The sequence below is a fragment of the Corvus hawaiiensis genome, chromosome Z (assembly GCF_020740725.1).
Source record: "Corvus hawaiiensis isolate bCorHaw1 chromosome Z, bCorHaw1.pri.cur, whole genome shotgun sequence".
In the NCBI taxonomy this organism is placed as follows: Eukaryota; Metazoa; Chordata; class Aves; order Passeriformes; family Corvidae; genus Corvus; species Corvus hawaiiensis.
The window spans coordinates 79232107-79246048 of NC_063255.1; the positions used below are offsets into that span (position 1 = coordinate 79232107).

At 43.1% G+C, this 13942-nt stretch overlaps 1 protein-coding gene across 2 annotated transcripts; it reads left to right on the forward strand.

Moving 5' to 3' along the window:
• The first annotated feature begins 1 nt into the window (after position 1).
• DHFR (dihydrofolate reductase) lies at positions 2-8990 on the forward strand. Of its 2 annotated transcripts, none has more exons than XM_048291853.1 (6): positions 2-137; positions 579-628; positions 2094-2199; positions 3139-3265; positions 7084-7199; positions 8813-8990. In XM_048291853.1, the coding sequence occupies exons 1-6, from the start codon at positions 52-54 to the stop codon at positions 8898-8900; spliced, it is 573 nt and encodes a 190-aa protein (XP_048147810.1). In that variant the 5' UTR covers positions 2-51; the 3' UTR covers positions 8901-8990. The 2 variants fall into 2 exon arrangements, with proteins under 2 accessions (XP_048147810.1, XP_048147811.1); XM_048291854.1 differs by having other exon boundaries at positions 11-54.
• The last annotated feature ends 4952 nt before the right edge of the window (positions 8991-13942 follow it).

The window sequence follows — 13942 nt, forward strand, 5'->3', positions numbered from 1 at the left end:
TCGGCCCGCCCCGCCCCGGCCCCGGCGCGGAGCGGAGGGCGCGGAGCGGCCATGGTGCGTTCGCTCAACTCCATCGTGGCCGTGAGCCAGAACATGGGCATCGGCAAGGACGGGCGGCTGCCCTGGCCGCCGCTCAGGTACCGCGGCCCGGCGCCGCCGCGCCCCCCGCCCGCACTACAGCCCCCAGCGTGCCCCGCGCCGCGCGGCAGCAGGCGGGCTTGGCGGGGCCGCGCGGGGCGCGCTGGGAGCTGTAGTGCGTGAGGGGGATGCTGTGTGAGGCGGGAAGGCGGCGGCGTGGCGGGACTGGGGCTGTGGGGTTTGGGGTGGGTTCTCTCTCGTGGCACGGCCGCGGGGTATCGCGCAGGTTATCGCTCATGCGAGCACAGCGGGGCCAAAGGTCCCGCCTCGGCCACGGCACCGGCCCAGGCCCCGCCCAACCGCCAGTCCCCGCGCTCTCGCAACACTCCCCTCATGCGTGGGGGTTTTTTTGTTGCAATTAGAGAACTTGCAAAAAGCATTAGAAATGAGAGAACTTATTCTTAAGACACGTTGTAACGCATTTCGTGCTTCCCCGGCAGGAATGAGTACAAGTACTTCCAGAGAATGACCAGCACATCCCGCGTGGAAGGTAACTGTGTGGCACCGGACACCCAAAACACGGGACTCTGCGTTTCCCTGCCTCGGCCCTCTTCCTGCACACAGCCTCACCAGTATTTCAGCCCTCTGTAATCGTTCGGGGTAGATGAGGAAAGATGATTAATCACATATTTCAGAGGAGATGCAGGTGATCTGTTAGGAAACAATTTTCCAAATCTTCCTTTAACCAGAAGAGTAGAAAACGTCATCAAAAGTTTACCTAACATATCTTTACATGAAACTTCAAGTTAAAAATGGGAAGGTTTTCACAAGCTGCTTAATTAGCGGTGTGGTTTGTTTTTTTCAGCCTGGATTAGCTTATCTAACTTGTTTGCTGTAGCTCAACCTTGGCCATTTGATCCACCCCTCTGACCCTTGCGACAGTAATTTTGCTGAGTTTCCTGAGTGCTGAGCCATCCCCATGCACCAGAAAATCCAAACCATGTTGATAGCACAGAGCCGAAATACTGCAGTCGTTTGTCAACAGAGTCACTCTTTCATGGTTTGTGTAGGGGTGTTTTTATGCTGTTAAAACTCACTTGTTTGGTAAAAACTCACTTCTGGTTAGTTTGATACATTCCCTTGTTTTGATTAGGAGACTTACTCAATTTTCTGATTTGAAGGTCTGTTCCATAATGCACAAGGAATGTCTAATCTCATTTTGAAACACTCCTAAGCGAAGGACTTTACTTATGTTTTGGAGACCTGATTCAGCCCTTTGTAACCTTATATGTATAAAAAAAGGACAGAACACAATTGACAGTTTTAAGTCTTTTTAGATGTCTGCAAGTTGCATCTTACCTTGCACAAATAACCTGTGATCAAGAAAAAAGATACAAAATTGAAATGCAATTTAAAAGAAACATTTTGCTCCATCCTGCCTGCAGATCTTTTGACAGGCTGTGATCTTGGATGCTAGGCAGGTAAACTGCTTCATAACCACTTCTGAATGGATTATGCTGCCATAAATGTTCACATCAGGGATGTCAGCATTGCCTCTGTTGTCTCTCAGCCTGGAAACTACGTGGAAAGAGTGACCATGCTGGCATTGTGTTTATTTCTCTGATAACTCCATCTCCTCATAAAGAGAAACATTCCTTTCCTTAGCAGTGTTGCATGTAAGAGGTAATCAGGTTATGAATGCTTGGGTTTGGTCAGTAATTAGATTTATGGGTTAATGTTATATGATTGAACACCTGTAGCACTTCGGCTTTGGATTAAATTTGACTGGTTCTTCTCCTAGAAATTATTGTGAGTTTATGAATCTGTGTGGGACTGTTCCAGTGTCAATTGCCTGACCAGGCTTTGAGCCCACAGACACGCTCCTCTCTGCCTGTGGCTCATCTGAGAACTGGGGCCTGAGCTTGTGCTTTTGTCAGCTGCTGAAGAGGGGCTTGGAAGGGAGGGGAAGTCCATCGGTGTCTCTAAACAATTCAAATCAATTCTCTCTTGCTCAGGTAAACAGAATGCACTGATAATGGGGAAAAAAACGTGGTTCTCCATTCCTGAGAAGAACCGTCCTTTAAAAGACAGAATTAATATTGTGCTCAGCAGGGAGCTCAAGTAAGTATGGTAAATAAGGGCCCTGTGAAACAAATAAAAACCTGCACCAAAAAATGTCAGTGGCGTTACAACATGCAGTAGTTCCAAATGTAGCATTTTTGATACCTGGTTAGAAAGCATTTCTGCTGTTGGTTCTAAGTGTTATACTTTACTCTTAATTTTTAATTTTTTAAAATTCATTCACAAGGTAATTGTCATTACTTTGCATCATGAGTGCTACTTCTAGCTCTACTCACAAACCATTTGACAATTTTCAATAGTGTTTCTGACTCATGTATTTAACTGTATTTCTCTAGTTCCTGCTTAGATTGGTGGCCCTGAATCCATTTTTTGAAGTTTATTTTTATTAGGATTTGTGAATGAACTGTCCTTTTTCAGACCTCTGTTCTTGAATGCATCACCCACAGTCACACAAATATTTTTAAATACAAATGTCCACTTGTTGTGGTTTATTGCTTTGGAGGGTGTTGGTGGATTTGCAGCTGAGTATGTGGGTGGAGAGGGAATATTGGCTTTTCAACTGGTTTTATTTTAAGGAAAATGCTTTTTTTTAACATTCCAGAATTCAAGCCAAAATTTACATTTAATTTCTTGATGATCTGTATTTAATAATCTAAGTTTAATTTATAGATTATGTATTTACATTATAGTTACGTAAATTCCTCAGTTATACTTCCTCAAAAACATGTTAAAAAAATTCAGATTTTTAAGCTATAATGCCTCCTAAGTTATGGTTCAGCTGTGATCTGTTGAACAATCCTGCAGTCAGATGAGACTTCTAACATAATATGTCAGTAAAAGACACTTCAAAATAATTAACCAACGTGAAACATTTAGTTATTTGTTAATTCAGCAATTCACATTTTGTATCTCGTTTGTATTGATGATCATGATGAATTGTCCTTTATTTCCTTAGTAATAGAACTTTGCTTTTTCTAGGGAAACCCCGAAAGGAGCACATTATCTTTCCAAAAGCCTGGATGATGCTTTAGCTCTTTTGGATTCACCAGAGTTAAAAAGTAAAGTAGACATGGTTTGGATTGTGGGAGGCACTTCAGTGTACAAGGTACATTTAGCCTCCTCCTAAATTACTCGTTTTCTGTGATGGGATGAGGATGAAGTTCCTATTACTGCTGCTTTAGGAAGTGTTTTCCCTTTATGTGGCCAGCAAACTGCAGTGATTGCAACAGAACAAGTCTCAAAGAGTAAGATCTCATCTCTCAAGTTCAGAATACCCATCCAGAAACTGAACATTGCTCTTGCCAATGGGCCAGTGTCACACAGTTGTTGTACTTTTGAGAGCTCTTCTTAAATACCTAAATTGCTAGGTTTTTCAGGCAAAGCCCATATTGTTATGTTTATTTTACTGAGCCCATGTTGTTATGTTTATTTTACTGAGATTGCTGACTGACCCTGCAAAGGATGTGAAAAAAAAAAAAGGAAAAGTGCTCCAGCATTTTTAGCCAGAGTATGACACTTTATACATGTAAATGGGGAAGAAAATAGGAATTAGAGAGAGCTGACAGGTCACAGTGTCATCAGTAATAGGAGATAATCATACAACAGAAGGTCACACTCACTCTGCTTTCTCATCTAGCAGTGTTCCTACTGCTCCCACTCCCTGGGTCAAGAATTGTAAAGCAAATTCTTTTTAACATAAAAGAAACAGTGCTGCTGTCCTTTAGTCATTACAAGCATGCTGGGAGATACACTCCAGTTGTTGTTTGGCACTCAGACATTAGATGTGTGGTGACAGTGCCATAGTGCACCTGGTGGAAGATTAGGGCTGATACTGTGCCTTGTTGTATGGGGTAGGAAAATGCATTTTTGTGGTGCTTCTTGCCCATTCCCTGCCACAGCCACGGGCTCAGCTGTAAAGAGCTATTGCTTCTGCTGCTTCTTCCAAGAGTACCTGTCTTGGAGGCTTCTACTTTAACTACTTTTCCAGCCTCTGGCTGGTATTATTGGTATAAAAGAATGCCATTTTTAGACCATTACTCACCAATACTCAGATTATAAATTGGCAGTTTTGATCAAGAGCAATTTCGGATGTACTATTTGAGCTGATCAGTACAAGGGAGTGAGAGACCTGGTTACCCTGGACGTGGAAAAGCATTGAGAGAGCTGGGAATGTCCAGTCTGGAGAAGGGAAGGCTCCAGGAGACATCAGAGGCCCTTTCAGTGCCCAAAGGGGTTCCAGGAGAGCTGGAGAGGGGCTTTGGGCAAGGGCCCGGAGTGCCAGGACAAGGGGGAATGGCTTCCCAGTGCCAGGCGGCAGGGCTGGATGGGAGATTGGGCAGGAATTGTTCCCTGGGAGGGTGGGCAGGCCCTGGCACAGGGTGCCCAGAGCAGCTGGGGCTGCCCCTGGATCCCTGGCAGTGCCGAAGGCCAGGCTGGACATGGGGGCTTGGAGCAGCCTGGGACAGTGGAAGGTGTCCCTGCCCATGGGACAAAGACGAGCTTTAAGGTTCTGCCCAACCCAAACTGTTTTGTGGTTCTAAAATTTCAGCTCTTTCCCCTCTTTCAGGCATCTAAGCTTAATTACATTAGAGAGAAATCTGACAGTTTTATACAGATTCCTGCACTCAAACTTCGTGATGTTAACCTTTGTGATGTTAACTGAAAGGGTTTGATGGGGCCATACACCTCTACCAAAACTGCAAGTAATATTTTTAGTGCGTGTATTAAAGATGCACAAAGGATTTTACAGGACTATTTCTATTATACTATGTAGAAATGTGTGGGAAGTAAAATAGCAATTGGAAATTGAAGTGAATAATTTTATTCAGTAGTTGTAGGTATTTGGTTTTAAAGCATTATTTTGATCTCACTAGTTTGTGTAGCTCAAAGGTTGAGAACTGATTTTGTTCATTAATACAGGCCTGTGCTTGCCTATAGAAAGGGCTACGCCATTTTGATCATTCAAGCTGTTACAGGACTGTCTTACAGAAAACCAAGTCTGTTTATACTTTCTACTGTCAAACTGAAAGGATGTTCACATGAGAGCCTCTTGCTGCCCCTTTAGATCAAGGCAAGCACTTGCAGGTGGCAGATTTGCAGGTTCCCAGTGGGATTTGCCTCCAACTTCTCTGTGATGGTTTTCTGTCTGACCCAGTCAGACTGTGGGCAGGGAACATGGTCTGTGCAGATTAGTTCTGTGGGTTGCTAACTCCTTGAGGCACAGTGATTTTCTGTCAGGATCACTACAAAATGGAACCACAGGCACCCGTGGCACTTAGGTGGGGCTGCTCTGACAGCCGGCTGGGCTGCTGTGGGTGTCAAAGGAGGAGCAGGAACACGTGGGGATTCTCGGGGCAGCACTGCAGCTGCTCTGCCCAGGTTGGTCTGTGGCCCTTGGCACAGTGAGCTCAGTCTGGTGACATCCCTTTGGGGTCCTAGGGAATAGGAAGCAGACCCAGAGTGGTACTGGATGTGAGGGTGCACAACTGAGGGCATCTGTCAGAAGCTACAGCAGCAGCTTTGCCATTGCCAGACAACACCTCCAGGGCCCACATCATTATTTGAGATGGCAGTATTTTGTCCTGTGGAGCCTTTTGACACACAGGCTCCAGAGCTGGTCTGGCAAACTGAGGAAGCATTTGCACTTCTTTTATGAAGGTGGGGACAGTGACACGGTTGGTTCATTCAGCTAATTAAACCATTTACCTAGAACAGAGGTCACCATCTGGTCTCCTTTGGGTTAAATTCAGCCTTCTTTGCAACACCTGTGGTCAGTCCCTCCCGGTGCTCTTCCCTGGCTTGTTGTGGTAATAGAGAGTTCTTGATGAAGCTGAATTCCTGCAGAGTTGGATAGCAGTTGATTTATTCTTCTCCTACAAAGCAGAAGTGCCTCTGTTTACAGAACACAACATGTTTTTATTTGTGAAGCAGATTATTATTCTTCTGTCATTTTGCAAGTGTGACTCTTCTTACCTCTCTGCCCTTAAAGAGAAACACTAGTACAAACTGGATGGACACCAGTTTGGTGCAGTTGGATGCTTGTGTGCTGTGTATTACCCTTTCATTTTTAACTGGTCTCTAGTAAAGCAGCTTTTCTAGAAATTAACCTCTCAGCAGTAGTAACAATTAATTTTACTGGATTCCATTTGTTATTACTTGGTTCCTGTGCTTGTTGAAATAGTACCTAATAGCCCTGCTGCATGGTGAGTCACCTTCCACAAAGAGCATTGCTCCTTGTCGGTTTAAGGGAAAGGGAGGAACAGCTGCAAGCTTTTCAAAAATATATTGTAACCAACCCCAGTATAGCTTTTCATGGGTTATTTTAATGCCCACATCTGGAAGAGTTGCCTTATTTCGATCTCAAGACAAAATGTATATTCTTAACTCCTGAATTTGTTAGTGAAAAACTCACCTAACAAGTGTTATCTTAGAACATTTTCATCCAAGGAGCTTGGAAATGTAAAAACTTTCAGCATGTGTTACTATTTTGCCACAATCCAGAGATCCGACTTTGAAGTTCAACTAAGGGGTAACTTGATCTCTGGAATTCCAAAAAATACAGCACAAATCCCTAGCAGTGATATTAATAAAACTTCAGAACAAATTACCTTGAGGTGTGGGCATCTCCCACTGCCTAAACCTTCCTGCCTCTCAAAGAGATGTGATTCAGAAATTGCTTGTTGCGACTGGGCCTATTGTTCCTTTCTTCTCACAGGGCTATTCAAATTTTGTTGTTAACTTCTGTCAGATACCCCAGGCTCCGAGAATAGGTATTGCTGCCACTTACCAGGTGGAACTGACACAGGGCGAAATTATCCCTTTAGAAAGTGCTCTTCAGTGGAGTCCAAAAGAGGGGATTCAGAGTATAATTTTCACGGCTTTGTGATACATAAAATTGTGACTGAGTTTGTGTTGTTTCTAAAGGCAGCAATGGAGAAGCCAATTCATCATCGATTGTTTGTGACAAGAATCTTGAAAGAATTTGAAAGCGACACATTTTTTCCAGAAATTGACCGTAAAGACTACAAGCTTCTAACAGAGTAAGTACCATAATGCATACCAGGCTTGTCTTCAGAATAATCTACTTTGAATGTTTAAGTGTTCTATTAAGGCTGTGTTGGTTTGAGTTAGAGGTGAATTTTTCCCCAGAATCATACCTTACCTACAACCTGGAATGGCACCACACTCTGCACAGATTTTCTTGGAACTTGCTGTGTTCTTCAACTTTCCTGTAATCTTTACAGTAAAGAATTGCCTATGTCAGTTTGCTTCAAAAGTAGCTTTTTCTTACTTTTTCCTGGTTTAGAATTACTCAAATATTTACTAAGCTTTGTAACTCTCAGTATGTTGCTAGTAAATAGTATTTGGCCTCTAAATGTCTTTGATTAATTGCCAAAGGTAAATTAAATGGGTTTGACTGGAGAAGGCCTGAGCTTCCTAAGGTTATCCTTTTCTCTTGAGAAAATTACTCCTTCCTAACAAACATAGTAGTAAAAGGTGTACAAAAACTTACAGTTTCTGCCATTCACTGTGGTTTCTTCTGTATTATCCTTGTTATATTTCAGTTGTGCTTTTATATCCTCTCCAACAAGATTACATCCAACAGGCACTAAGGAGGCAGCAGAAATTCAGACACCTGCCTCAAGGACCAGGGAGGACCAGACCACCTGTTCCTGTTCCTGCTGCTCCTGTTTTGGCTCTCAGCTGGTTACAGACCGGCAATGGAAGAAATAGAAAGTATGAGGAGCCAAACTCTGCCGAGGTCACAGGAATGGATTAGCACAGCTCTGGGGGAGGATAGGCAGGGGCAGGGAAGAGGGTTGCAGGACAGGCAAGGTGGGTGGGGAGGATGAGTCACCTTCTCCAACTCCAGTATATTCTGAACTACTCTGTGCACATTTGAGTGTCCTGAGAGCTGACCCAAAGCTCCCTCAGTCTCTCAGCTGTTCCTCAGGTATATGTTGTTTTTGGCCAATGTACTGAAATGAACATTGGCATTAGAACATGATTTTGTAAAATAACAGGTAATTTCCTCACTAAAGTGGAAACTGATGATGCCAAACCTTACCAAATAAATTTCAAATTTATCTCTCCCTCAAAGTCGGTATTACTCATACAAAATCCTTGTTCTTTCATGGGGAGATGAAAAGATTTTTGAAAGCATCTATTAATAAGAAGTGGTTTAGAAAACCTGGAAGATAGAGGAACTCTTTCTATGGTAGCAGTCACCTGCTTTAGTAATCTCCTGCAGACTTGTAAAAAACCTTGTCCTTAGCGTTTCCTCTAAACCAACTTAGGAAAAGGAAGGCAAGAATAGAAACCAAAGTGTTCCAAAATCTCTTCTTCCTTGGCAGACATTTTGAATAACATATTGGAGGCTTTAATAAAAATGTTGGGTATTTCTTTATTAAGCCAAAAATGGGGTGGTTGTTTTGTGTTAGAGTATGCTTTCTTGATATAAAAGGTGTGCATATAAATCGTGGATAGTAGTTAATATGATTCCTAAAAACTGTGTACCTGTTCTAAAGACTGTGTTTTCATTTGTTTTTCCAAACAACTTGCTTTTCTACTTGATTGGATAAATTACAGGTGAATCATAATGATATTCTTACCTACTTGCTGGCTTTTGCTTTTTCTTCTCCTCTCTCCCTAGGTACCCAGGTGTCCCTGCTGATATCCAAGAAGAGAATGGGATCCAGTACAAGTTCGAAGTGTATGAAAAAGCTGTCGTGGCACAATAAGTGAGGCATTTTGTACTTCCATGTAAGGGCAGGTATTTTAAATCATGGAGTTTTACTGAGTGTAAAGATACATTAAATTTTTGAAGAAAATCATGCCTGATGGTAAAATACCTCAGAAGTGAATGGTTCCAAAAACCACACTCCACACTCTGAAGGTACACCCTGAAGAAGGGGGTGTGCAGTGTGAAGGAGGTAGATCTGAGCAGTTGCACAACAAAGGTTACATGACACCTTGCATTGATCTTACAATCCATGGCAGCATCCCTGACAATTCCATGGGTGATGAAAGGCATTAGACTTTGTCAGGGCTTTTCTACTGAAACAAAGGGGTTTTGTATCTATCTCCTTGTTCAAAACGTCCAGCACTGAGAAAGCATCCATCCTCCCAAGTTTGACTGGGATGTTGTGTACATTTATAACAGCCTTTAAAATGTATTGGTGTAGAGGTAAAGGTAAGGAAGCCCAGCAGGAGAAGGGGAGTCTGGAAGCCTCACACAGCAGTGGAGGGAGGGATGCACTGATCCGGGACCTGTCATTGCAGGGCGGGTCCCTGCAGGATCACCAGTCCTGCTACAGAACCTGCTCCAGGTGGGCTCCTGTCCCCATAGGGCCACAGGTCCTGCCAGCAGCCTGCTCCAGCACAGGCTCCCCACGGGATCACAGCCTCCTTCCTGCATCTCCTGCTCCCATGTGTGCTCCCCCCATGGGCTGCAGGGGAATCTGTGCTCCCTGGAGCACTCGCTCTGCTCCCGTCTGGCCTGGGGCTGCAGGGCTTTTCTCCTCTCCTCTTCCAGCTCCTCTTGCCACCGCTGTTGTTCTCCACAGGGTTTTCCCCACCTTCTTAACTCTGTTATCCCAAGGGTGCTGCTGCCACTGAAGTGGCACACAGCCTTGGCCAGCAGTGCCTCTGTCCTGGAGCCGGTGGCACTGGCCCCATGGGACATGAGGGAAGCTTCCAGCAGCTTCTCACAGAAGCCACCCCTGTAGCCCCCCTGCTCCCCAAACCTGGCCTCACAAACCCAGCTCAATCTGGTAAAGAAGCTGTAATATTTCCCTAGCTTCACAGCTGTGTGAAAGCTTTGCTGCTCTCATAAAAACGTCACTGTGTCAGTTTGACCGCAGCCACTTCAAAGTAGAAGAAAATACACATTGATTTCTTAAAGTCTGTGTTCCTATGTTCCCGCCAAGCATTATCAGTAAAGATGCAGTTCATTTGTCAGTGTGATTTTGAATAATCTATCTGACAAATATGGATTATAAGCAATAGTGGAGTAGTCCTGTTTCACCTTTATCAAATATAGTTAAATATAAAAATACTAAATATATTAAACTAGTATAATAATTTGCATTGATGGTCCCTTACAATATCAGCTATGCGCACCCCTTGAATTTTCCATGGCACTGTCGTATAACAGTAGCTGATAAAAAACATATTTTTTGCAACACCTGCTCTAAGTTGTCTCAGTTTTCTGTGTTTCCTTTGAAACTGTAAGCACTTCCCTGTATTGATCTTCTTGTTCCATGTGTGCTGATGCTACATCAATCGATAAAAACAAGTTTATGCTTACATTAATGCAGCAAGAAGTCTCCAGAGTTTTAAATTGACAGCACATTGTTGAAGGGGAGGAAAGAGACTGTTACCAGGGAGATGTCATGTTTTTTTTTTTAAATACAAGTCACAGTGACCCTGGCAAGAGAATAACTTCCCGAAAGTGTTTAAAACATACCTGTTATAGGTCAGTGTTGAAAGCTCTGACACTTTGCAAAATACTGTGTTTAGGACAACTGACATTTATTAAAAATGGGAGAAAAGAATTCATGCAATGTTGGCTGAGGCAAACATACATTAGAAAATTTGTGCCTAAGCACAGAGATATGGTTCACTGAGGCCAAGATGTTTTGTAGAATCATTTTAGTTTCAAAGAACTTTTAACTTGGATGCAAAAGCCTGCTGAGAACATAAGTGGTTACTCTTGATTCTTTGTGGACACAGTCTTCTCCAGATTTAACTATGTCCTTTGTCAGATACAACAACAAATTAAGTTAATTTACATTTCATGGAAATGCGAACTTCTGAGTCTCCTACTTGAAACTTTTCAGAACATAGTGATGTTCCTTCAGCATGGCTCTCTGCCACAAAGATGCACTTTTGTTTGGTTTGTTTTTTAGTAGAAGCACTGCATTTGGACAGCACCTTTTGTACCACATCTTTTCAGTATACAGAGCCCTATCGAGAACTAGGAAGAAGCATTTGACTGCAGCGCAGCTGAATCCAAAATCATGTTCACCCTGATGACAGACACCCCAAGCACCACTCTTTAACCACACCAAGGTTAAAGGCTTGCTGTGCCAGGATGGGTAGGCAGAAGGGTGTGAGTCTGTGTGCTCAGCAAGCACATGCAGACTGTTTGCTGTCGGGTGTCTTGTGAGGATGGTTACCTGGCACCTGTTAACCTCCCCGGGGTAAAAATAAGTCTCTTATACTGTGGCTTGAAGAAAAAAAAAAAACCTGTGTTCCAAATGCATCTTCCCCATGTTTTGTTTACTCCTGTACCTCATTGATGAATGATTCCTTGAAAAGCCATAGATTCTCATTATGTCCAGTACAGGGGAAAATGTCGTGTTTTTTACCCAGTTCCATGCAGCTAAGTGCAATGAATAGCATCATGAGTGACAGTGTAATTACCAATCACCAAGAAAAGTCTATACAGGTATAATTTAATCCCCCTCATTCATGCTTTCCTGGGAACAAACTGTTCCAAACATATTAAAATTTTAATTTTCAAGGATAATACTAGATTTAACAAGATAGATAAAACCAGAGGGTTTGGATAAAACGTGAAAAACAAACATAAATGCTTTTATTGCTTTTCTATTACTCATTATCTCTTATCTGACAGTGGACAGCGATTTCCATTTGGCAGTAGAAAGCTGATGTTTTCAGTAGTGTTAGAGCCACAGTATATTCAAGGTCAGAGCTGGGAACATTCCAACAACAAATCTCTGTCATGGACAGCAATCCATGGAAAAGAAAGGTACACTCTGAAAAATAAGTTCGCTAATTTAGCAAATAAAATACTATTAGTATTTATACAGAAGAGCAGGGGAAAAACAGGAAGGGGAGAATTGCAATGATTATCTTATTCAGGTTATCTGAGGGGAGCACTGGTAGCACTTGACATGACATCTTAATGGGGAACAGAAAACGGTGCTTGTCTTCGTCAGACAGCAGCTAGTTTGCTCAGGACTCAAACCTAAGCCCTAACTTACTCTGAGTAGTGAAAAAGTTATGCTAACAGAAGAAGGTAGGAGCAGGCAGAGGCAGCAGCTGACTTGGAGAGGGGAGAAGCTGAGGGAAGGATTGTTTGTTAATCGAGACAGAAAATTGGGTGAGTAGAGGTGACAGATGAGGCGAGAAAGCCTGGTTAAGTACAAAACTGGGAGATGCCTCCCTTGTTACTCAGGTGTGCGTTAGCTGTCTCTGCTTGCCCTGGAGGGCTGTAGGAATGAAGCCAACCAAGCTAGGGTAGGCTGGCTGAAAAATCTGAAGAGCCAGGTCCTGAAACAGAAGAGTGGAAGTGGAGAAAGAGAGCTGAGAAGAGGAAATTGATGTTTCTTAGAAGGATACATGGTTTATCGTGTTGGTTTGCCCTGCAGCTGTAATTACTAAGAAAACACTTTGAGAGTGGTGCGGGGTTTAGCACCTGTAAGATGCTGTGAAAAAGAATGTCATTAGTGAGGGATTTTCAGGATTTGGGCATTTGTGTGACTGCGTTTGTCAGCTCCACAGAAATCTTCAGCTGGACTTGCTGTCCTGAGGCGCCTGCTCTACACTCGAGAGCGAGAATGCCAAACCAGAGCATCCAGTGCCCCAGGCGCTGTTGCTGTGCCCGGGCCAGTGCTCTTCTGCTTCCCTCAGTGGACAGCTTCTGCTTCTGGGTCTGCATGTGGGAAACCTGCTCTTTTCCCTGTGTCTTCACTTGTTTTCAGCTGGCTCTGGGGTGATCCTGGGTTATTCTACCCTCTGTTCTGTGCAAATCATTCTGTCTCCTTTCTGTAACATCAAAGCAAAATTCATATAAGAAACCTTTTGTTAGATTAATTGACATGGTTGGAAAAAGAATAGGTGAGCTCTCAAGCAGAGTCCTATTCTGATTACATTTTCAGGACTTTTTTTCAAGTGACTTGGACAAGAGCTTACATTGCAGAAGTTGCCTGTTCATCTCCAATTAAATTGGGTCGGTTAAAGTAGATTATCTTTTCTCGTACATCTTGTTTTGCTCTTTTGATAATTTAATGGTGTTGCTACAGCATTTGTATATCATCTTCAGTCCTTGAGCTGTAGTCCTCACCATTCTGTCCCTTATCTCTTCAGCTGTCCCATTGGATGGAAAATTTACAGAAATTCAGATAATTGGGCTGATCAAGAGAAGCAGGTATTTCAGAGATGTCTCTTAAGTATGTGCTTATTTCTGAATAACTGGTGGTGAAGTGTTTTTCTTGAAATTGGGCCATACATTTGCCTAAGTTAGCAAAGCTGTGGGTATTAAAATAAATATTTTGTTAAGTGATGCCTGCTGTGGGAAAAAAAAAAAAGATGGGGGGGAGGGGGAAGTAAATACAACCTGAGACTAAACAGACCCTGAGAGGACAGGAAATGGATGATCCACCCTTACCAATGGAGCCCTAAATCAATGTCTTTTCCTTCCTTGAGGAGTTCAGTTTAACAAGTTCCTAATACCCAAGCAGAATCTTTTTCAATAAGCAGCCATTATTCAGAAGCCATAAAATCATTTATAAATTGCGTAATTGATTTGAGATGGACACGTGCATGACAACAGAACATTTTAATGTTCATCCTTCCTCCGCAGTTTTCCACACAAAACCCTGCTGAGACCACTCACATTGGTTTTGGACAGCTGTCCCAGTGGATGGATTACCAGCCCTTCACTGGAGATCCCTGTTCCACCTCAATAACTTAAAATGGATTGGGCCACTGAATTGCACTGATGCTTGTTCAGTTGTACTAAGGAGCACTTTAG